Raw genomic sequence first — 23477 nt, 5'->3', positions numbered from 1 at the left:
ACAGGTTCCGATTGAACCAGGAAATTTGTCAGGTCCTGGATCAAACACCTGCTGTGAATTTGCCAACTTCCTGTTGGAGAACAGGAAGTTGTGCAAAAAGTACCACATGGATGAACAGTTGTATATGTGCATTCAAAGGTTTAGAGAAGATCATATTAGGTTCCCCTGTCCAGGTGCATTTTGGGTTCATCTTGAAATTTCTCTCAGAAGCTAAATATCCTTTAGTAGTGTGTATAAAACTGTGTTTAATGATTCAAAATCATGTAATTTTTCAATTACTTAAACTTTTCCTTGATATTTATTCAGAAGTACCAATGGCTTTACCATAGATTAACTTTTTAATCTTTTTTTTTTTTTAAAAAAAGAGAAAATGACACGTTTACAAATATTAATAAAAACAAGATCCTTTCACCATCAGAGATTTATTTACAGAGGTTCATTGGGAGCAGCTCGATTTCCACCTTCCCTGAATGGAAAAACAAAAAAATGGCCACGAAACCTGACGGATTAAGTCTATAGCTTTGGTTTTGGCACTTAGATTACGACACCACAGAAGAAGAACGACGACGTTGCTACAGTGGTCATATTAATGCCAGAATTACAGGCTCCCTGTAAATCAAGACGGCATGAACATAAAGGACCGCGGCAGAGAAGAAGCTGGATGGACAGCAGATGTTTTCAAAGTCTGCCATGTAATAATACTTACAGTAAATGTGATCACAGATTACAGTCCAGCCTGATGAAACTGTAATTTAGCTTAAGAAAAAAAAGTGTCAATGTAAAGCTTCTTTTGCTGTCGAGTATTGTTTCAGAAACCAATTGTAAACCACGTTATTTCACGAATTTCACTCTGCGACAAAGTAAGCAGCAACATATACAGATTATAAAGTTAAACACTGTCAATCAGAGGGAAAAAGAATAAAAATCACTGCGTCTGGTAAACATTGTTACACATACACGAGCCGGTTCCAGTGCTTCCTGTGTGATTACAAGCTCAAGATTGAGTAGGCTATTGAAATATTTCACAGATTATATATATATTATTATTAGTATTTTAACAATGTCATCAATATTGGATCTTTAGTGTCTAATAACCAAGGAATTCCTGAAAAATAAAACAAATTAAACAATCGTTTCCTATGTCGCAAAAATCACATTTTGGTGCTCGTTTCTTTTTCGTTCAGAGGAATGTCGTCATGCTTCTTCTTCTTGTCGTCGTCCTCCTCCTCCTCCTTCCCCGAGTCTCCGGCGTACATTTTGCTCAGCTGTTCGGGGTCGACGTACGTGTAGAAGTGGGCCATGAAGGAGAAGATGACGCAGACGCCCAGCAGGAGGCAGCCGAACAGCAGGAACTCTTTCCACTGAGGAAATGTCACACAAAAAGTGGTAAATACACTGAACCCTTGAGAGACAGAGGTTTATGTCGCTAGAAAGACTTCAATTATGTCAAAGGTCTTTTTTTCGGTGTCTTCTTAAAGCGATACCTGCTCCAGTCCAGCCCCCTCGGCCACAATCAGAACTATCACGTTTCCGAACGCGACCGTGAGCAGCCAGCCGGCCTGCAGCACCGACTTCATGCTGTTCGGAGCCTGGAGGACAAAACGGGTAAGCGAAGAATATCCCAATGATCTAAAGTTTCAAACAACTGGCCCCCACAAAAACAATAATAATAATAAAAAAAACATCTCTTGCTGTACCCTTAAGAGCTGGAGTTCCAGATTATTTGGATTTCTTTACTATTCAATCACCTTCAAAGTAGTTTTGGCATTTAGTAACTGGATTAGTTATTTTCTATTTGCAGATTTAGCTGCAAGCTCGTCATGAAAAACTGCAGCTTTCTGCCATTTTCTCTATTTTTCTATATTATTTATTCTGCACCTCAACACAAACGGACTATTTTAACAGTTTCATGGCAGACCTGTGAGTAGGAGAACTCCAAGCCTGTGATGGAGAACATGACCTCTCCTGCGGTAAGCAGGGCGTACTGCGGGATCTGCCAGGCAATGTGCACGTTGTTGGCTTTCACATCCTCCATCTTTTTAGCCACAATTTTACCTTCTTCCTGTTGAGATAAACACAGAGAGAGAGAGAGAGAAAGAGAGAGAGATATCTGTCACGTTGTGCAAAATATTATAATTATGCCAAACTGTGTGAAATCACTCAGACTTCGCCTGGCAACAGGAACTGGAAACTTTTTTCTTTTTAAACCCTGATTGGCGGTGAGAAGGATGGAAACGTAACCTTCTTCTGTGATCTGAAGTGATACCAGCACTCTTTAGTGTGGAGGTTGTTACCCGGCTACTTTTATAGCCATTTTTAGTCCAGTCAGGTCTTTAAAATGAATCCGGAGGATGTAGAGCTTACCATTTAAAAAAGAAACCGTATTGTTTAGTGCATGTTGAGACATTTGTGCAGTTCACTTGGGCTGTGATAAAGTGAGAAAGAGCAAGACTTTCAGCAGATAACAAGAAGACAGCATGCATGTCAATAAGGTGCTAGGTTTTATCCTAATGAGCTTCAAACTTCTACTTAGTCAACATTCTTTAGCGAAGTATTTAGTAGCTATGCTATCCATGCTAGTCGCTAATGTAAGATGCTAAATGTCAACCCTCCATTCATTTTGTTTTTATGTTTTACAGCAGGGGTCCCCAAGCTACGGCCCGTGGGCCGGATCTGGCCCGCCTCCTCATTTGGTCCGGCCCCCTGAACCAGAGAGCATTCAGTGTTTTTTTTTTTCATATATATGTGGATTTTTCTTCAACCACCAGGGGGGGCTCTTGAGCAGATATGAAACTTAGTTTCCCTCAATGGAATATATACTAGTCAGTACCAGTCACCGTTTCGCTCACGGTTTTTTTCCATTTGCATTCTGGGTAAAAATCTGTCTACAAACGCGAATATGTCGTCGGCAGTAATCCAATCCCCCCCCCACGGTCCACAGTTTCACTCTCCCTCCCCCCTCCCTCCCCGTCAACAAAACTTTTCTAAGGTTTCTTTCTCAAAAAACTAAGACCGGCCCCCGACCAGAAAAAGGAACAGTCATGTGGCCCTTGCAGGAAAACGTTTGGGGACCCCTGTTTTACAACAACTGCTCTCTGCACTGTTGCATCACCTCTACTCTCACAAAAATAATTACTGACCATTAACGGCAGGAAGGGTAGAAAGAAATAACCTGAACGCTGTTCTTATGTCCGATTATGCCGCTGCTTTTAAAGAGAAATCAGAATCGACTAAAATCTCTCAGACACAGCAGGTCAAAGCTTTACAAGAATGATGGAAATAAAATCAGTTTTAGTTGAAGGAGTCTTTACCTCCACCAGGACGATAGAGTAAGAAGCTCCAAAGTCCAGCAGGCCCAGGTAGAGATTCTCACACTGCTTTGTCTGGTGGCTGCAGCGGACGGCCGCGTAGCTGGGAAAAAAGTTGGATTGGAGCTTGATTGAGTCAGGAAATCAATAACTCTGATTCCGATGTCCACCTTAGGCGTAATACTCACGGTCCCCGATTCACGCTGCTGTTTGCAGACATGCTGTATTTCTGGGGAACGTAAAACTCCGTTTCCCCCACAGTTATGTTCATGGCTTCTGGCAACGTGTTGAAGAAGCTGTGGAGGATTCAACGGAAACCGTCACAGATTTATTTAGATCAGATTACATGAAAACCAATACAATCCACAGGAACAAACGTCATTTACCGCACATTCGGGTTCCCGTCTTCATTTTTGGTGATGTAATCCTCCACCTGAAAGTAAACATGGACACTGAGGCAGTTTTCTATCAGTAACATACTTTAGCATTGTATTCTTAGCTTATCTGCGGTATTCTTTCAGTTTTCAGACATTTGGACATGAACTACACTCAGTTATTTTTCATAAATTGCCAACAAAAGAAAAGCTAACTACATAAAGTCTCCTGACTACTGTTAATATACATACCAGTTATTAACTTTACCTTGCACGAGAAATGTTTAGCTTATTTTAACCTTAACAATTAAAGCCATTATCAAAAAAAAAGTCATAAGTGTACCTACAAGTTTGCACTCAATACCAGGAGCTTTCTCGTGTACGATGAGACTGTAAGCTTTTCGTTCTTCAAATTCATGACTGCAAGAATACGACGTTTCCTTAAACATGACGTCAAATCTCAGTTCCTTGTTGGGGGCCCCCAGTGGGAGAAGCTCGTATGCCGAGGGGTCCTGAGAGACAGAGAGAGAGAGCAGAACGTTAGTGGTCACAATATGAACATAAAACCACAAGTTTTAAAATAAAACTAAAAACAAAATACCATTAATGACCCGAAGCAGAACAACAGTAAAGAGTTTTCCAACAGCAAATTAAATCTTGGTATAAAATTGTTGAAATATGTTATTTAATCGTTTTCATGGCATCTCTGTGTAGCACTGAGGCTAGTTTACTGGTATAAAAGAATAAATAAAACAAAGAAAAATTAGGTTGGAACAAATACAACAAAAACTAAGAATAAATGTTCTTGGTTTTACAAAAAAAACAAAAAGACAACTAAAACAATTAAATGGCTTTCCAGGCGTTTTTCAAGTTACCTGAAGTTTTTTGATGGGGTCTTGAAACAGGTTGCCGCCGGCGACCTTCACGCTGACGTCTCCGTCTGCCAGGTTGAAGACCTGCAGCAGACTCTGGTCGGCAGGTGCTGGTTCCACCACCGTTTTCTGCAGACACAATCACACTGGTCAACAGACAGAACGCCGCTTCATCAACACCTTACCGATTCATCGTCGTTAAAAGGCAAAACACATTTACTGATAGGAGGCATCAGCGTTACCTCCGATAAACATAAAAGGCTTTAAGAGTAAAATCTTGCGGTAACGGCGTGATTCGCGCTCAGACGTACCACAACATTGATCTCCACCAGGGTGGCTGCTCCAAAGGCAAGAGCTGCAAAGATCATCCCTGTGGCCATTTTCCTCAGAGGCCTGAAGGCAGAGTGACAATGTCATGTACTATGTTGGAATTGGAGGCATCAAAAAACAAGAAGTAATTATTTTAACTCAGTTTAGTTGGCATCTCTTTGATGATCGTGAAGACCAGTGTTGCATCGTTTTTCTGCAGAAACATTTTTCTAATATTTGTCGATATTTCCTTTTTGATCCAAGACGAGTCGGTGACTTTTTTATTCAGATTTCTGACAAAAGAATCAAACCTTTCCCCTTTTTTCCTTACTCAAACTTTTGATTTCGACGATGGTTTTCGACCGTCTTAAAGATTGTGCCCATCATTCAGGTGTTTCCGAACCACTGATCTTCCTCCTCAGGTCTTTATTGTGAGGATTGTTCGTTTAATCAGCAGCTGATGTTAAATCGCTCCTCATCGTTTATTTATTCATTTTGTAACAGTCTTGATGTTACCCTGTCACAATTTTTACACACGTCAAAACATTGAAAGGATAGACTTGTACCACAGATGACTTAATTTGCCATTATTTTGTTTTTTTTTTATCCAATAAGATCATATTGTAAACAATTTTATCTCTATATTTTTATAGTGCAATTACTTGTCCAGGTTAATCAGCTGCACCTGCATTTGGTAGCTTTTCTTATGTCTCTTTCCTAAAAGTGGTTTATGATTTTAATTCATCTGTTTGACCATTTCTCCACTTTTTCAGTGAAAATGTAGCTCAAACTTTTCAAAGTTTGCCTTGACATTTTATTCCATTGTGAAACCATCACAGAAAAAAACCAAAAACATTTTATGTCCAAAAATTAATCATTGGCTGATGATGCGTTTGTGAACATCTTAATGAAGGAAACGTGACATATAATACATGTAGCTCATGAGTTTTTATTACGGTGAATAATAATAAATTGGTCAAATGTATTGCCACATTAGTTTAACAGCAATAATTTTAAGTAGTTGTAGAGTTTTATGCATTATATACTATTAATCATTATGTTTCCTTCAATGCCTGAAGTGATGGATGCAGATTTGCATTTTCTTTAAATTCGTCCTTTACTTTGGTGTCAAAGTAATATTGTTTGAGTACTGTGCGTCATTTCTTTCTTTGATTTTATTCACGCTCCGTATTTGAGTCGATAGCTCAAATGTGGAGAGGCCAAAGCGTCCAGAACAACAGCGGTTTACTCACGTGATTTTGATTCTGCAGAGGCCGACGAGCGGATAAATGATGAGGTCAAAGATGGGCACGAAGACGAGAATCAGCAGCGCGTTCAGCAACTGGGCAGCGGACATGAGGAAAAGCAGCCTTTTAATGGCCCAATAAAACTTCAACAGAACTCATAAACGCTTCATTGTTAAAATATAATGAGCTTAAAGAGAAGATGGCAGCGATAAGCGCTCATAAAAGTGTTGACATAACAGTGACGGCGGCTTTTAACACCGGCGGTCTTCATGCGGTGGACGCAGAATTGAAAACTTAGAAGAAAAAAAACATTTAATTGAAAATGCAAATACTGACACTGTTTGAAATGTAAAAATGAAAATGTGAGGATTTTTTGGGGGGAAAAGAGAAGCAAAACGAGATAAATACATTTTTTATGGCATCTTGTTCTACCTCGTCAAAACAACATTTACAGTTTTGGGGGTTTAATGTGACAGATTTCTGCTGTACATTTACAGACAGGTCAACCTTTAAACACGGCCATTGAAAGCCACATGACATCAAACTCACAGGTGGCAACAAAAGAAAATATGTTTGTGTCTTATGAATGTGAACTCAAATGACCTCAGCTGCATGAAGGAGGGACAGACACAAAGATGCATAGAACAAACAAAGAGGGCGCTATTGTCACCAAAGCACAGCAGTCAGTAAGAAATAAAGAAAACTAAACTAAAAGCATACACTTGACAAACGTTATACGAAAATCATACAAATCAACCTATTTTACCTTTGGGAAATGTTACTTTCCCATTCGTTTTGGTTGTTTTTAGGTCAATATGAGCTCAACCAACCACTGGATTGGTTGAGCTGATCAAGTGCGAATGCAGATACAGAGAGTGTTCCTAGAAATGAAAACCTGGAGCCAGGAAACGACCCCACTAGTAGCTTATTTCTGCCGACTTTGGCCCTACAGCTGCAAAAACACACGCCTCATGAACATCCGCTGACGGTTTTGGCCGTTTCTTGTCACAGTTTTTGCTTCAGTGGCTCCTAACAAAATCAGCTTCAAAAAAGCAGCAATCAATTGAACACGAAATGGAACGAGACACGTTTTTCTTTAAAGATCAGTAAATCAGAATTAGTGAAAAAAATCTAATAAAACACAGTTAATAAAAACAAGTCTGCTGTAATCGCCATGGTGATAAGGTTTTTTTTTCCTCTAAAATTTCACCTCAGCAGGCCTGAGGCATATTTTCGTAATTATTTCCAGCTCTCTCTCATTATATTTGGCATTTTGAATGCTTTGATTTTTTATTTTGTTATTTATGAATATAAAAATAAGGAGTTTTGGGTAGCTTCTGCTTATTTTTGTCCCAGTGAAGGTGACATTTTAAACATGCATTCCATGCCTTAAAGCGCAAATAGTTGATTGCCAAAGATAAAATAAAATACAAACAAAAAAAAAGTTTATTGTTAAAAAAACAAAAAAAACTTTAAAAATGGGTGTTGAGATAAATAGTGTAATCTAACAATTTGTTAATAAACATTTTTTTAAGTAATTTGTACCATAAAACTGGACATTTTAAACATTTTGTCTTAAAAGGAGAGGACAAAACTTCCAAACAAACTTCCTCTATATTTGCATCTGCTTCTCAAAATATAATAACTGCCTATAATCTATATAGCTATATAACTCTATATAGGGAGTTATTATATAGATCATCTGCAAGTCTTTTCTTATACATTTTTCCTCCTAGTTTTCAAGCAGTTATTGTTCAAAACAGGAAAAGGAGCATAAACAGAGTGAAGAAGTATGAAAGAAATGCAGTCTAATGTAGGATGATTTTCAACAAAGAATGAAATGAAGATAAAATATTGCAGAACTCAAGTAAAATGGGAAATTGTTTTATTTTTCCCCCCCCAAATGAAAAGTAAACTTTGAAGCCCATAATTTCCACTCATGAACATTAAAATCACGTCACTTTACGAAGGTTTCATGAGAATGCATCGCACTCTGTCTGGACATCCTGTAATAGTTTGTTCTTTATTCACAGCATATAGGAAACCGATGGCAGAATGAGCTGCACGTACCTGCATCTGGTCGGGCTTAATTGTGAAGGATTCTCCCTGTTGTGACACAGAAAATTAAAATTTAACTAAGTGAATCCAAAACTGGGCACTGCATGGGTTATCTAAGCCATAAACAATAAAAAGTTACTGGAATAAAACGTCAGAACGTGGAGGAAGGTCTGCTTTATGGGACGGTTTGTGCAATCGGATTCACATCAAAATCCACCCACAGATATCAAAGTGCAAATGTCAGCATTTAATGTTTTTTTTTTTTTTTTGGCACATTCAAATGATTAAAGAGACAGACTTACAAAAGCCAAGTTCATCCGCGTGGCTTGGAGAGTCCAGCGGGAACCCTGCAATAAAGAAACCAGCTCAGAGTTGCATCGGCAGAATGACCCTGAGATCACAAAAATAATAAAAATAGAGCTGAATAAATACTTCATATGCCATCGATGAAAACTGTAGTTTTTTTTATTTTTTAAAATCTTTTTCCAACTGTTTTTACACCAAAGTGAAGGAGGAGCTCATCAAAACTGAAAGTCAGGAATCGTAAATGTCGTGAAGTTTTCATTGCTCCATGTAGAGAATTAAATAAAACAAGCTTTGACCGGATACTAATATACAAATTGATACTTTGTTTCATGCTCAGGGTCAGTAAAAGTAGAGCTTCTCTCACAGAGCAGTAATGCTGACGATGAGCTAAGATGTACAAATGTTTGCATGTTTTTTTTTTAACTTTAACATGTTCAGATATTTAGGAAACTTTGACTATAATGAAAGAACTAAATTGCAGTCAATCCCAGGATATTCACCATTCAGTATTCATGAATCATTTGTACGCAGAGCATATCTGACATATTTTAAAGAAAATGCATCTTCATAAGATGAAGTTCAAACCTAGCTGACACATGATTGGCTAATGTTTGCAAAGGAGCCAATCAAGACGCACCATTCAGGGTTGTTGTTTTTTTTGGGGGGGGCTCCGATTGGCTGTTCCCCTAAAGAGTGGAAATAAGGAAGACTGTAGATGTAGCTTCTGCAGGAGAGCCAGGATGGTTACCACTGTTTGTTTTAGTGCATTTTGAGGTTTATTTGATGTTTAACTATTAAAATAGGCAGTTTGAAGCATTTTTGACATTGGTTCCTTATCCCCAGAAATACCAGGGGTTCACTGCAGTAGATCCAAAATATAAGAAAAGGTCTGACATTAATTAGCAGACAGATATACAATTCCTGAAAATTTAGGGTCAATTTTCATAGGCTAATTTCAGCAACAAAATATGTTTTGTTTTTTTTAATGCCTTCTCCATCCTATAAACTGCCTGTTCTGGTCAGTCACATTTGCACTATTCTTACATTGCATTGGGGGGACCACACTCAATCATTTCAAGGGCCTCAAATGGCCCCTGTGCCACACTTTGGACACCCATGTTTTGGGAAAATCTTCATTGGATTCAAACAATCAGCCGTATTTCTAGTTGGACATTTTAGTTATACTCTGTCCAAGCAGCACTTACGGTCAAAAAATTAATGATTAAGCTTCTACGCAGTAAGCTTTACTCTTTACAGCTACTATTCAATGCTCATGATGTTTTGTACTGGATGTTTCCTTAACTGTGGATTGCAATATTCCTACTGGCTGTTCTCTGTTCAAGAGGTTGAAGAGAAAATAATTCAATTGTTTAAAAAATAATTTAAAAAGTGAAAGCAGAAAACTCTTGAACTTCAGTATTTCTTATGGCAATGCATGTTTTGTCCTATTACATAATTTACAATCGGTCAATTACACAAGCTGCTAAATGGTCAGGGCTTTAATGTCGTTGCTAAGCGGGATGAATGTGAGCCTGTACCTGCTGGTCAAACAGAGCCCAGAACATCGGCAGGGGGATGTAGAGCACCAGAACCCGCAGAACCATCTTGATCTCCTGAATCAGTCGCTTCTGTTAAACAGAGGAGCAGAAACGCGGATGGATTCGTGAAGGTTTAAGCGAGTTTACATCGTGAAGAAGCTGCGATGGCGTTTTGCGGGTCGTTACCGGGTATTTGTCTTCGGCCCAGTCCAGCCAGTGCTTCCTCTTGAGGCCATCTTTTGAGCTGTTCCAGCGGTTTTTGATGGCAAACTGACCGGAGGAAGAAATAAGAATTAAAGAAACAAATCCTACTTCAATGTGCACTGAGCTAATCCCACGCACACTCATGTCTAACCCTAAGCCTGACAGGAGTGGGAGATGAAGTGACTCACGCCGATACATTTGCAGACTTCCCCCAGGACGTTTCCCTGAGGCGGCGTCTTCTTGTACATGCCGCTGCCAAATATGAACACAGCTGTGGAGGACCAGATGGAGAACTAGCATCAGCTCAAACCGATTTATTTTCCAAACACGAGAGGAAACAGAAGTCTTTCCAAAAGTCTGTCCTCTATTAAAATATTTCACAAAGCATACTGCTCATTTTGACTATTTTCTTTGGTTCTCTCTACTTTTAGTCATCCTGAGTTTGTTTGATTTTTTAAAATGTCATCTCTTAGGTCCTAAAGTGTTTTTTTTTTTTACCTGCATTGCTTTATCTAACTTTTTTTTAAACCGTTTTCACTTTTTCCAGGGGTTCTTAGCGTTTCTTTCTTTTTTTTAAAGTACCATCTTGAAGATTTTTTTTGTCGCACACAGTTGCTCTTCAGTAAACCGATATTAGGATTTTATTTCTTGTGGCTTATTACATTTTTGCAAAACGCCTTTAAAAATGTCTTAAACTCAAGTTTTTCTCTTTGAAAATGTCTGCCGTTTACTGAAATAAACCGCATATTCACAAAATACGGTTCCCATCCTGACCGTCTTTCTTTAAGTAACACATAGTTGATCTTCAGTTAAACATTCTTGGAAAGAACGTTTTTATTTTTTCCTCGCTCAAAACAACAACACAAATTAAACCTCGAATGCTAAAGCTCCTTTCAGCCTAAACTCGACATCCATCTGTACGTCATTGGTGTCACAGTTTGCAGGAGATCTGGCATGAATCCCGCACGGATCAGGGCTGACGGGGAAAGGACGGGCAGAGAAAACTGGCCGTCACAACGGATGAGATCGGGCCTTGATCAGGGTGAAGCCCGGCTTGTGAAAACAGCCTCAGCATGCACATTGCAGCCTGTAATGATGCCCACATCCTGCAACGGCATCGAGGTCCCCGTAGATTATAAACGTTTAGATTTTTCTACTGCAGTTTGGTATTTTAATACTTGCTAAAACCTGTAGCAATTATGACAAATATGTTTTATACCAAATATGATTTCGGCTCCACATTCACACACACACACAAAAAAAAAAGGCTCAGTAAAACCAAACAAAAATAAATAAATCGAACATTTCTATCCATCTGTAACGACTTTGTGTAAAAACAAATATTAATTTGGTCTCTTATCGTCTTTGAATACCATACACCAGATTCCATCACATTTTTCTCAGGCTGTTCTGTAAATATTTGAATTCCCTGCTGCTTCTTAAATACCTGGGGCGAAGAGGAGCCGATAAAATCCTTACCCAGAGCCACGACCATCAACGCTGCAGGAACGCCAAAGGCCAGGGCGTAGCAGTCGTCACCGAAACACTTCACATCACCTGAGGGGGGCAGACGGCGTTTAGCGACGCCAGGGATGCGCGGCGCATGCTGAACGTTACAACGGCGAACGCTCACCTCTGAGGATGGGCGTTATCAGCGTCGACAAAACGCTCCCGGCGTTGATCGACATGTAGAAAATTGAGAAGAATTTCTGTCTTTCCTTTATCTGCAGGTAAAGAGAAAAAAAGAGTTAAAAAAGTTAAAATGTGACTGTGCACTTGGATCTTTAATATTTTATGGAACGCTTCACTTGTTTTTAGTATTTTCTAAACAATAATAATGGTTTTCAAATCAAAAGAGCATTGTGAGAAAATAAAATAAAATATTTTACTCTGGAGCAGGTAGATTTTCTGACATTTTTGCACATTAATCCTGACTAAACTGCCTTTAACAATAAATAAATAAAATAAGTAAAAACTACCTACCATGGTACCAATTTACCCCAGAAAAGCACCTAATAGCTTTTCCCCCTTAAAGTGAAGTCGTGTTAAATGCAATATAATCAAACAATCAAGCGTAGACTAAAAGAGATGCTAGTGGTTCAGCGATTTCAGATATCGATATCTGAAATCAGTCCAATATCAGCTAAAAATTTAATATCGGCTCGCATCAGCCTGCATCTAAAATCTCCTGTATGAGCATTACAATTAAATCAGTCTACTAGCATTTACTTTGCGGCACCATTTAATAATGACTGTGTCAATTGTTGTTGTTGACTATTGTTTTCTGTTTGAGCAAACCACCGAAATATGTAGCAAAAGTTTGTACGATTCATGGTGCCATCATATTGGGTCAATACTGGTATCGGCCGAGACTCAGAGCTGCGATATGGTTATCGTATCGCAAGTGAAAAAGTTGTATTGTGACACCATAACTATTGGCACAACTTACCAAAGCAGGAGTTTGCAGAAATAACTCAGTGAGGCAAACTTTTATGTTTACACACACACACGCACACAAGCCAAAACCTATTCAAAACACACAGCTTTTCAAGCAATGGCTCATGGGAGTTTTTCCGCCTGTGCTGCATTTCCAACTTTGGTTTGTGTATAAACCGACACAATGAAATGTCGTCATTTTGTCACTCATCTATCATGCCCGTGTCTATTGGGGTGCATTCAGGGCGCAGAGCCAGCGAGGAAAATGCAAACAAACTGTATCCAGAGCAAGAAAGCTCTGCCTGAAGGAACACCTTCATGTAAAGTTCAGCTTAAAAAGAAGAGTGAGAAATGTTGATCAGATTCACTAAACCAAAAACACTTTTTACAATTACCAGCCCAAAGTGATAAGTGTGTGATAAAGATGTTTACACACATTGGATTTACTTGAATGCGTCAACTCATCATGATAAAGGACTAATTTAATCTCATTTTCTCAACCTATCAATTCTTTTTATGATTTAATTCTCACGCTGTGTCCTTCTTAGATAATGTAGGAATCATATCTGATATTTGTATCATCTCTTCAATATAAGGAAAAGATAGCAAGCAGCAGAAGGTCTCACTTCAAAAGTGCTAAATTCCCAATATCTCAAGTGATACCAATACATTCAGTTGAAGTAAACTTTCAACTGAATTAATATTCAGCTGATACAGACAAAGTAAGTGCTTATTATATATTTGTCAGGTGTCAGGCTGCCCCCACGGCCATGCTGCCCTTGGCAAAGAGCCACACCATAAACCCTCGCTGATTAGACGCTTACGTGTTCTTCATCGAACTGATCTCCTCCAAACGCTGCTACACACGGTTTGATTCCTCCGGTGCCCAACGCGATGAGGATCAGGCCAAACATGGACAAACCGCTGGAGCACAAAAAAAATGAAAATCAGACACACTGAGAACGACCGTCACCAGCATACTGGACAAAATTAAGACAGAGTTTAATGGCTCTAAACTCTAAAACAACGCTGGAAAGCATTTCTTGTTATTTTTTTAATGTGCAGTTCTTTCTCCATTTTAGTTAATGACTTTCTTTTGCTCATTTTGATAAAATCAGGTCTGTGCGAGTGCAAAAAAGGTCCAGGATCTGTGACTTACATGTGCACGTCAGTGTTTCCCACAGTGGGAATGGCTCCCACAGACTTGACCACATGGCCGATCACGTAAACGATGGACAGGTAGATGATGGTCCTGTTGGGAGTAAACAGTCATTGTGTGCACGCGGCGCTGAGCTCCTCTAATCTCTTTGTTTGGCTGTGTGTGGTCAGAGCGGGTCACGCCCTCCCTCGCCACACGCGGATTACTAGGCCTTGTGTCGGCTGGCGATGACCCCGGGGTCAGAGGCCAGGCGACGGGCGAACTCACTTGAATTTTCCGAGCCAGGAGTCGGCGATGACGGCTCCCAGGATGGGAGTGAAGTAGCAGAGGCCGCTGAAGGCATGGTAGATGGCGGTGGAGAGGTCCTTGTCCCACTTCAGGTAGCTGACGAAGTACAGCGTCAGCACCGCTGCGATCAGAGCACACAGGCATTAGCTGGGACCGTGTTAAAAAAAAAGGCCAGGTGGCGAGACGAATGGTTTCAAAGCTTTTTCCCCACATGTACGGTGACATTTAGCTTGTACAATTCAGCTGGAAAACTAATGTGTTGGACAAAGAAAAACAAACAAAAAAAACCTTTTGTATTGAGTTCAGCTTCCTGTCTCCTTCACTAGTTGTCTGTCAACACTGCAAAAACCCAAAATCTGACCAAGTATTTTTGGTCTATATAGTTTTTAGGGCAAGACAAAACTAAATTATAAGTAACTTAAAATATAGTAGCTTGTTATAAGTCAATAATTCTCTAATATTGACCAAAAGGTGCCTGTTCCATTGGCAGATTATTTCACTTATAACATTTGGAAAAATATCTTGTTACAAGTGAAAATAATCTGCCAAATGAGCAGGTACGTTTTCTGCAATTTTAAGGAACTAATGACTAAGGACTTGCTGAAAAGTTACTTGTAAGTTGGTACACTTGAAATAAGATTAAAAAAAAAGATATCTAAAAATAAAATTGTGAAAAAGTGCAATGTTCTTTGTGATTCCTTTCAGAAAGTGAAACTGATAGATTCCTTACACAGAGAGAAACATTTATTTTGATGATTGTAACTTACTGATAATGAAAACCGAAAATTCAGCATCTCAAAGTCAGAATCTTATATAGAATCAGTAAATAAATATTTGAAACTGAAATATTAAGTTTTTAAAAAGTACTTTCCATTTCTGCACACCCAGTGCGTGTTCTGTCTTGTTAAAGAGATTTCCTCTCTTTTACAAGGTTGCTGCAAACTTAAAGACTCAATAACTGAGCTCAATTTGATGGGTTTCCTTAGTTTAAAGACAAAACCTTTTACCACTTAGCATAATCAACTGACCCGAAATGTATATAATTAAATTTTTCTGCGTGATTGTTTGGTATTGAGAAACTTCTATATAAAGTGAGTCAGTTGTGCCGAAGTGCCAGGAAACTGTTGATCTGAGCTGAAAACACAATCTGAATGAAAGTCGTTACGGAGGTCTGAAAGTCAAACATGATTTGTCTTCATTTTTTCAAACTTAACTCAGACTAACTGCAGTGTCGAAAGCAGGTAAAATATACAGTTTAATGCACTTTTAAAAAAAAGAAAAACAAGAATAACAACGACCTCCAGCATTCATCACCATGAGAAATCTGGAACTCTAGAGGAAAACGTTTCACAGTAATTTGTGGTTCTATAATTGTCCCATTTGACAGTGAGAAAAAAAATGATGTTTTGAAACATTTTACAACAGACTGAAAAAAAAACATGTGCCAGTGATAAACTCAGGGGCCAACTTTGGGCTTGGATTTTATATAATTCAGAAAGAAAACTCAGGGGAAAAAACCCCCAAAAACTAAAAGCTTCTTTTCTCTCGCTGATTTCTTAGAGTGAACGCCGCCCGCTTTCTAAACGGCGATTTTAAGCTAAAAACATCTTATGGAGACTTTTACATGAGAAATGTAAACACTGTTGAGCAGGAAACTGGTTTTGTGCAAGTTTGTACTGTGACAAACATGCGGTCATTGAAGGAGAGAGCAACCAGGAGAATCCACAGAAAGCATCCCTTACCTTTCATGCCATAGTAGGAGAAACGTTCACAGAACTCGTTCACCACTATGAAGCAGATGCTGGTTGGGTAGTTGGTTCCACATAGCTTCTAAAAAGACCAACAACAACATGCATTCAGAATAAATTAAGTCCACACTTTTACACCACGACAAAGAAACCTAATAAATGACAGTAAATCCGCTCTGACGTTATCTTCCAGCCTTATCTTCCAGCCTTATCTTCCAGCCTTATCTTCCAGCCTTATCTTCCAGCCTTATCTTCCAGCCTTTTGCCAATTCCAAACAAACGCGGATCCGATCAATAAAGTCTCCATTTCCTGCTTCTGCCGTGACGGGAGAGGAATGTTGTCGACGTTGCTCTGTTTGTCGTGACATTCCAGGTTAATTATTATGCACAAATAGTGGTTTGATGAAAGTTTAACAGCTGTGAGACCTCTGATGGGATCAGATGCTGTGCAAGAGTGGAAAATATATGTTTAGCAACACCAGTTTCTACCATAAAATATCACACTGAATTGCATTTGCATTCCTTCTGTTTAACTCACTTTACCATTGGTTACAGTGGCAACAGTATGAGGAAATGCACTGAAAAAACACTTTCACAAGTGGAGCCTTTCCACGTAGAAAATAAGCATACACAATGTTGAATTGCCTTCGTAGGTTTTGTACGGAACAACTCTAGGGGAAAAAAACGGAACCCATTTGTATACCAACTCTTTGCTATACAAATGGACTTCGAGCTACTTCGATTCTGTGCCTCTCCACTCTTCCTCCAGACTCTGGGATCTTGATTCCCAAATCAAAAACGGAAAATGTATTTTCATCTGCTGAGGACTTTTGAGCCGTTGATCACCTTAGCCAAGGTAAGACTCTTCTGGTGTTTGTGGTTCAGTGACACAAGGAAGTCGACAGTTGTAGCTCGTGTCCTGGATGCGTCTGTTTGAGTTGTGGCTCATGAAACACCAACGCTACAGTTTTCTGGTTGATTTGGTGAAACCACGTTGGGTCACCATGGGCCCAGGTTACCCATTCAGTACGAGAAGAATCAACGAGACCCGTAAGAATCAATGAGGCACGTCTTATAGCTGACAACGTCATTTAATTCCTAGTTTAGTTTGTATGCTTAGTCTGTTTGTAAAGTAATTTGTAATTAAGTAGATGAATATACAACCTGTGTTTATGAGGCGTAATATTAAAGAGGACCGTGTAAACAGAAACATTAATACTGATTAGTAAATTAGGTCATTTATTAGGCTGCAATAATCTAATTCAAATGTGTCAGAGATTTGCGACGTTTGTCTAACTATTCTTCCTCCGAATTAAAAATTACAGATAATATCACGGTGTTGAATTGTCAGCTTTTTGGTTCAGCAGTTTTTCTTATTTCCACATTATAAACACCAACTCAGGTCAGTAAGTTGTAAAGTACTTTAAATGTCATTCTGGGTTCTTATGTGACCTTCTGCATAAGTGTGTAGGTGAATTCTTGGAGGAATTTTGGTCCATTTTGGTCCAAAATTGAATTCAGCAAAACAGAACTAAATTTGTTTAATGCTTGATTTAAAAAGCAGGTAATTGTAAATGACAGTGCTTGTTTCGATTTTAAATTAAACCATTAGAAAATAGCATCTACTCAGGCTATGTTTGTCTTGTACAAAACATTTTAAAGGGGCAGCATTGTGCGTTTTTCAGGCACACATAGCGCCAATCAAGATGCGTTTAAGAGCTGACCCCAATGCAGAAGGCGTAAAAAAAAATAGAACAAGCGTAATGTTATGTAGATTATTATTTTATAACAAAAAAAGTAGCCAACTTACAAAAAAAGGAGCTAAAAGTAGCACTAAATAATCCAAGGAGATAGCAGGAAACCAGGAACGTTTAAGTTTAAACCGCATTCAAGTCGCACGGTTCTGTGCCCATCATATTCATTTATACAACATGATAAAATGTTGACCACAAGCTAATTCTGTAAATGACGCAGGACTGCCAGAAAATGTCTCCAGCTGTGATATGACACCAGATATACTATTTTAGTCTTTCTTGAAAAGAACATGAAGTATGAAGAAATATGTGCTACACTGACAACAGGGGAAATGGATGCAGGTTTTCATCTGAAGTGTCAAATATCGAACCGGCTGGGCAATAGTTGAAGTTTAAAGAGAAAGGGTGAGGCCCTATTCTGTTTGTTTTACAAAAACAAAATGTCAACAACAAAAAAAAGAAACTTCTACAGAGTTTCTAACCACTACTACTGTTACGCAGCAGCAACACCTCCGTACTCGCAGAGGCACCATCCGCCTTAAGCACAATGTGGATGAATGATAGAGTCAGTATTTGTTAAAATGTATCTATATGGTTAACACCATCACATGCATCAAGTGTTGCTTGCTCGTCAGGGTAGGATGCAGTGCAGGTGATCAAAAGACAGCAGTTTGATCCAAACTCATTCTCACAGGTCTTCATTTTATGCATGACCATTTTTATTAGGTGTAAAATTAAAAAAAAAACTTGCTCAAGATACTTCGATTCTGCAACTCTTTCAATAATACACACCCTGCTGTAGTTATCCAGTGTGCTTAAGAACAGTTTTGAAATGGTTTATCGGTTTATACGCGCTTTAAACCTATAAATGCTCACTGTAAAGCAATAGGAAACTTGTCCACACAAGTTTGGGGACCAGCCAAACTTGTTTACTCGCTCCCCTACCCTTCTAATAATTCACAGACAATTTAAACTAAACTTAATTTAATCTTTAAAAAAAACTGCCATGTGACATTGAAGCCTCACAGATGTAGCGAGTAATTCTCTTATCTCATAAAAAAAAATGCGGACAGAACAGACTGTGAGGATTTCTGCACTCGCAGTCTGTGCGAGCAGAGAGGACATCCTCAGCTCATCTGGCGTTGATAAGCGTCATTTTACTAACGCAAAGTGAAGAGATGTGCCGCTGCGACGTGCTTCCGTCCCGGGGAAGATAGTTGGAGGTACGCGTGGCAATCAGCTTTCACCAAAACAACTTTTTAACTGTCCGTCTGCAGAGGAGGCGGTTGCGTAATTTCACCCCGAATTAAACCGAACACCATCGGATCCCCGACTCAGAAAGCCAAATAAAATAAATAAATAAATAATCCGAAACAGGATCGAATCCAAGTCCGAAGCAGACCCAGAACTTTTCAACAAACTAGTTTAAAAAGAAAAGAAAAAAAAACATAGAAATGCGCGCTCAACAAAAGTAAATAAAACATGCAAACTGATGCGCACACTACACACATACATCGCTCGTATTTACCTTGCCCATGTTGCCTTTGTTTTCTTTTTTTTTGCCCACCCTGCGACTTTTGTTGTTTCTGTGGATCTCTGTTTACTGAAGCATCAGGCAGCTCCGACTTCACCTCCAAGTCCGTCCCCTCTCTCTCTTTCTCTCTCTCTCTCTCTCTGACTGGGCTCGGAAATAAAAAGAAGAAGAAGAAGAAAAAAAACGAGATCACGCTGCTCGTAAAAACGCCGACGACTTTAAAGTTAATCTTCCACCACTGGGGAGGAAAACTTTGGTCTTATTGCCATGTGAGACAAACTGCGCCTTCCAGTCCGATCCGATCCAATAAGCTCGCGTTCTGTCCCGACGACCATTGAGATCCAGAAAGTTGGCGTTTGAAACAAACTTTCCGTGGATCAGGAGGTCCGTTAGTGGAAGTGGAGAGGGAGGCGGGGGGCCCCAGCAGCAGCAGCCTCTCGGGCTGTACAATAGCGCCGTTGTTGTGCTCGGACGCAGACCTGGTCCTGGATCCAGGGTCAAAGTGTTCTGGCAGTGCTGTCCAGGCTGTCCGGCTGGATAATTTCAAAGGCATGGTCATTAAAATCACTATGAGCAACACGCACTCCCTCTTTGTGTGTGTGTGTGTGTGTGTGTGTGTGTGTGTGTGTGTGTGTGTGTGTGTGCGCGCGCGTGCGTGCGTGCACACTGCTGCAGCCTCTTCCATGTCTACACTGAAAAGGTTCCTAATATGTCCCAAACCTGTCCACCACTTTTCATTGTGCTTCATCTCAGCTGATTTAAATAAAGGTGTCATGACGTCATTCACATCATTTGCGTCAGGTGTGAAGAAGCGATGACGGATCTAAACCATTCAGGATGAGAAGTCATGATGTTTTTTTGTTTGTTTTTTTTACGTGCTGTCTTTTGTTGTTCCTTGGAAAGACACCACTGAGGTCACTGCACGCCTGAAAACCACTGCGGTCATTTCCTCATGTTGAGTAAGGATGACCAAAATAAAGTCCTGAGCAAACGTCACATGTTCTTATCAACACACTGTTTTTCTAATCCTGCATTTGTATTCACGTTGACACGCTCGCACAGGGCCGCAGCCAGAATGAGGAGGGCCCCGGGCTGAGGTCAGTTTTGGTGATTCAAATTTCATTATCTTGATAAATAGACCTACAGAACGTCCCATGTGAGAATGTTGGACCTGAAAATATGCACTATAACTTCAGAATGTTGACACATTTAAGGAATGTCTTACATTAATAAAAATGTGCCAGTATTAAAACACCACGCCTCATGTGCGTTTCATATACGGTTCAGTGGAAATTATGCAAAGTGATGCTGAATGTTATCACAGGCAGTTGTAGTTGTGGTACAAGTGACCTCTCCTCTCCTCTTGTCGTCCTCACCCAGCCACACCCATGTGCACCCAGCCTTGCACTAATCTGGTTTTATAATATTTGGTTTTATCGCAATTTTTTACCAAATACTTTACCTTTTGATTTCAGGGTTCACTCGTTTTAGGCAGGAGGCTGCCAACATCAAACACCTGGACTTTGCCACATTCCCCGATCCTTAACTGGTTCAGTTAATACCTTAACAAACGTATTTTTATTTACTTATGGAAAAGCGATTGGGTTAGATTTAATCAACAGAATTAACTGTTTTACTCAATAAACCAGTTATGTGAAAGCTTTTTGTTAAGATAAGGGGAAAAAAATCTTTAATTTCTTAAAAGCAAAACCACAAAATGTTAAATTAAGATTTTTTTCCCTCCCCAACAATAAGTTAACCATGCAATATTTTAAGCAAATGAATAAAGTAGGAGGTATGTGTCAATAATCTTAGTTACAAAACTTTTTTTTTTTTTCAGGTTTGTCTTATTCAAATCAAAACGTTAAGGCTCACATCCTTTTGGACATAAATGAAAAAAAAAAACTAGGGGAAAATTGATTATTTCCATCAACAAGGAAATGATTTGGGTCACAGTTACTGATAATACACTGTCTGTATTTAACTAAGAATGATAAATAAATTAAAAGCTGATTGGAAGTCACCAAAATTTGCTTTTGAGTAAAAGTCACTAGAAAAATGTGATCCTATTTACTACGAAATTAAAAAGAAATGAACGTCGTTTCGATCACGTCATCAGTGAAAGATGTATACTTCGTAGGCCTTCTGCGATCATTTGGTCACTAATCATTTTCTTTGTCTTGCAGGTAAATACTTGTAAAAAAAAACAAAAACCCAAATATTCTAACAGTTTATAAAATGTATAATTACATTACAAAAAAAAAGTAATTACAAAAAAAATCTCAGTGACAGGGCCTATAAATAGAAATATATATCATTATATTTAGATAATGTATATTCACTTTATACTTCATATAAGAATTATTAACCACTTACACAGTGTATAATTTCATTGTATAATCTGTTAATGACTTATTTTAACTGAAATGCGTCACTTTTTACGACAAAAAAATGAAAGCCCACATTCAAATACTGTAGGCAATAAGGACTGTGCTTCGCCTGCACATGATTGGCTCAGCTGGTCATTGATCAGGGTGAAAGTAGTTTATTTGCTTCTTTCTGTGCTTTGGAGTTTCTGTGCTGATGAATTTTTTTGTGAAGCGATAAAAGCTGTGTAGCTCTTGAATTGCTACAAAATAAAGCTGTATTTCCTTCAGCCCACTGGCTGCAATGTTGACACCTTGAGATGCCATGAGACCTAAATTTTGAACATCATGGCATGGAGTCCATCCCAGCTTTCCATGTCTGGCGTCTCCTCACCCTGACTCTCATACTGAGGAACCACAGAGCTCTATTAAGTTAAAGTTGTACCTAACTTTTCAAAGTTTGCAATTTCATAATAATTTTGCCCTAATTAAGAATAAAGTCTCCATCTGCTTCAATCACATCTGCTGCGGAGACAAATATTTTGTAGCCTTCCACTGACTGATACTTTTATACAGTGAAATCCCTAAAATATCTGGAGGAAAATGTCCTTCAGACAGCAGAGTTTAGCTGAAGGTTGATCAGATTCGCTCTGACGACACATGAGTTCTCAAGAAGACATTTTGTTCTCTGCCTTGAACAGATTCTCCTGAGATGCAGTGGGTGAACTCATCAAGAACATCGTTGATTGTTAAATTCAGCTTGTTGCGCTAAACCAACAGATTTTTTCTTTGGTTTCCTCCCGCAGTCCAAAGGTTAAGCTGTAATTTAAAGTTGATGGCAGCATGTAACGTCGCTGGTCCCTGTCTGTGAGTCCAAAGTGTATGTCCCTCTTCTTCTCGCTCAGTGTGAGCCGAGAACACAGCGTGACCTGCAATAGATATTCAAGCTTTAATTTTGCATTTGGTGGTAAATTAAAGAAAAGCTTCATGAAGAGCAAGAAACACAGCAGACAGGTCGGAGCCCCAGGTTGTCCAGTTTTTTTTTCCCAGCACCCCCTTAAATACTCACAGGAATGTAAACGTTACTAAAAACATTCACCATTTCTTTTTGTTTTTGTTTTTTTTTTCCACCCTTGATGATCTTTCAATGCCTGAGAAATCAAGACCTGCTTTTTCAGTGTAAGCATGTGGCAACTGCCTGTGAATCCAGTAAATCCTTTGGTAGTCGACACATCCGGATGTGAGCAAAAACCTTTTTTTTTTTTTTGACTGTTATTCACGGAGCACCCAGATTACTAAACTGATAAAACGATGCAGTACCAAGTACATCCACAAGGGAGCACCAGTGGTCAACAAGTAAACTGAACACACACACAGTAAAGCTACAAAATAAAAGAAACCGCTGAATGCTGAAGGCTTTTAAGGCGCATACTTCCCTTGGCATAAAACGTCAAAATAAAAGATGAAGATAAATCTACATGTACGCTGAATTTAACACATTTGAAGCAGATATCACCTTTAAACAGATATATATTGAACAGTCATGTACAATAACTTAGAAAAAGCTCATTTGTCACATTAAAGATACCTTTAGAAAATTGGCAACCGTTACTCAAGTATTAAACATGCTTTTCATTAAGGCTACATTTGGGCTTTTTTCCCATCTGATGCAATATTCTGAAGTTGAAAATCATCATAAACAGACATAACAACTTTAAAACATCCATCTGTGTGTAATTAATCTACACGATGTGTTTCACTCAGTGATAAAGTTCCTGGAATAACTGGACTTTTCAATGATATTCTAATTTACTAGTCATGTATTTCTTCATTTACATACAACAGTGGCAGAAACTCCATTATTGCAATATTTACTACATTTAGTTGTCATTCGCTAACTCTTTAATAAGTAAAATGGATAACTTTATGGAATCCTCACCCATTTTCTACTATTTAAAGTCAAAGTAAGGAGAGAG

At 39.0% G+C, this 23477-nt stretch overlaps 1 protein-coding gene across 1 annotated transcript; it reads right to left on the bottom strand.

Annotated features, from left to right (window-relative positions):
* Positions 1-402: 402 nt before the first annotated feature.
* On the bottom strand, positions 403-19752 carry slc15a2 (solute carrier family 15 member 2). Its single transcript, XM_007547270.2, has 22 exons — positions 19130-19752; positions 15842-15929; positions 14079-14220; positions 13812-13904; positions 13477-13576; positions 11850-11940; positions 11696-11773; positions 10405-10487; positions 10199-10282; positions 10013-10102; positions 8471-8515; positions 8181-8216; positions 6117-6205; positions 4866-4947; positions 4558-4683; positions 4030-4194; positions 3695-3741; positions 3497-3604; positions 3312-3411; positions 1919-2062; positions 1485-1589; positions 403-1361 (listed from the first exon to the last, which is right to left on the bottom strand). The coding sequence occupies exons 1-22, from the start codon at positions 19136-19138 to the stop codon at positions 1152-1154; spliced, it is 2115 nt and encodes a 704-aa protein (XP_007547332.1). The 5' UTR covers positions 19139-19752; the 3' UTR covers positions 403-1151.
* Positions 19753-23477: the final 3725 nt, after the last annotated feature.

Source organism: Poecilia formosa, unplaced genomic scaffold (genome assembly GCF_000485575.1).
Source record: "Poecilia formosa unplaced genomic scaffold, Poecilia_formosa-5.1.2 Scaffold19, whole genome shotgun sequence".
Classification (NCBI taxonomy): domain Eukaryota; kingdom Metazoa; phylum Chordata; class Actinopteri; order Cyprinodontiformes; family Poeciliidae; genus Poecilia; species Poecilia formosa.
This window is presented reverse-complemented; position numbering and strand designations above follow the sequence as displayed.

Coding starts and splice junctions, on each gene's coding strand:
- slc15a2 (XM_007547270.2), bottom strand. Junction 4,684..4,865: donor TGGTGGAGATCAATGTTGTG/GTACGTCTGAGC, acceptor TTGTGTCTGCAG/AAAACGGTGGTGGAACCAGC. Junction 3,742..4,029: donor CTGGTATTGAGTGCAAACTT/GTAGGTACACTT, acceptor GTTTACTTTCAG/GTGGAGGATTACATCACCAA.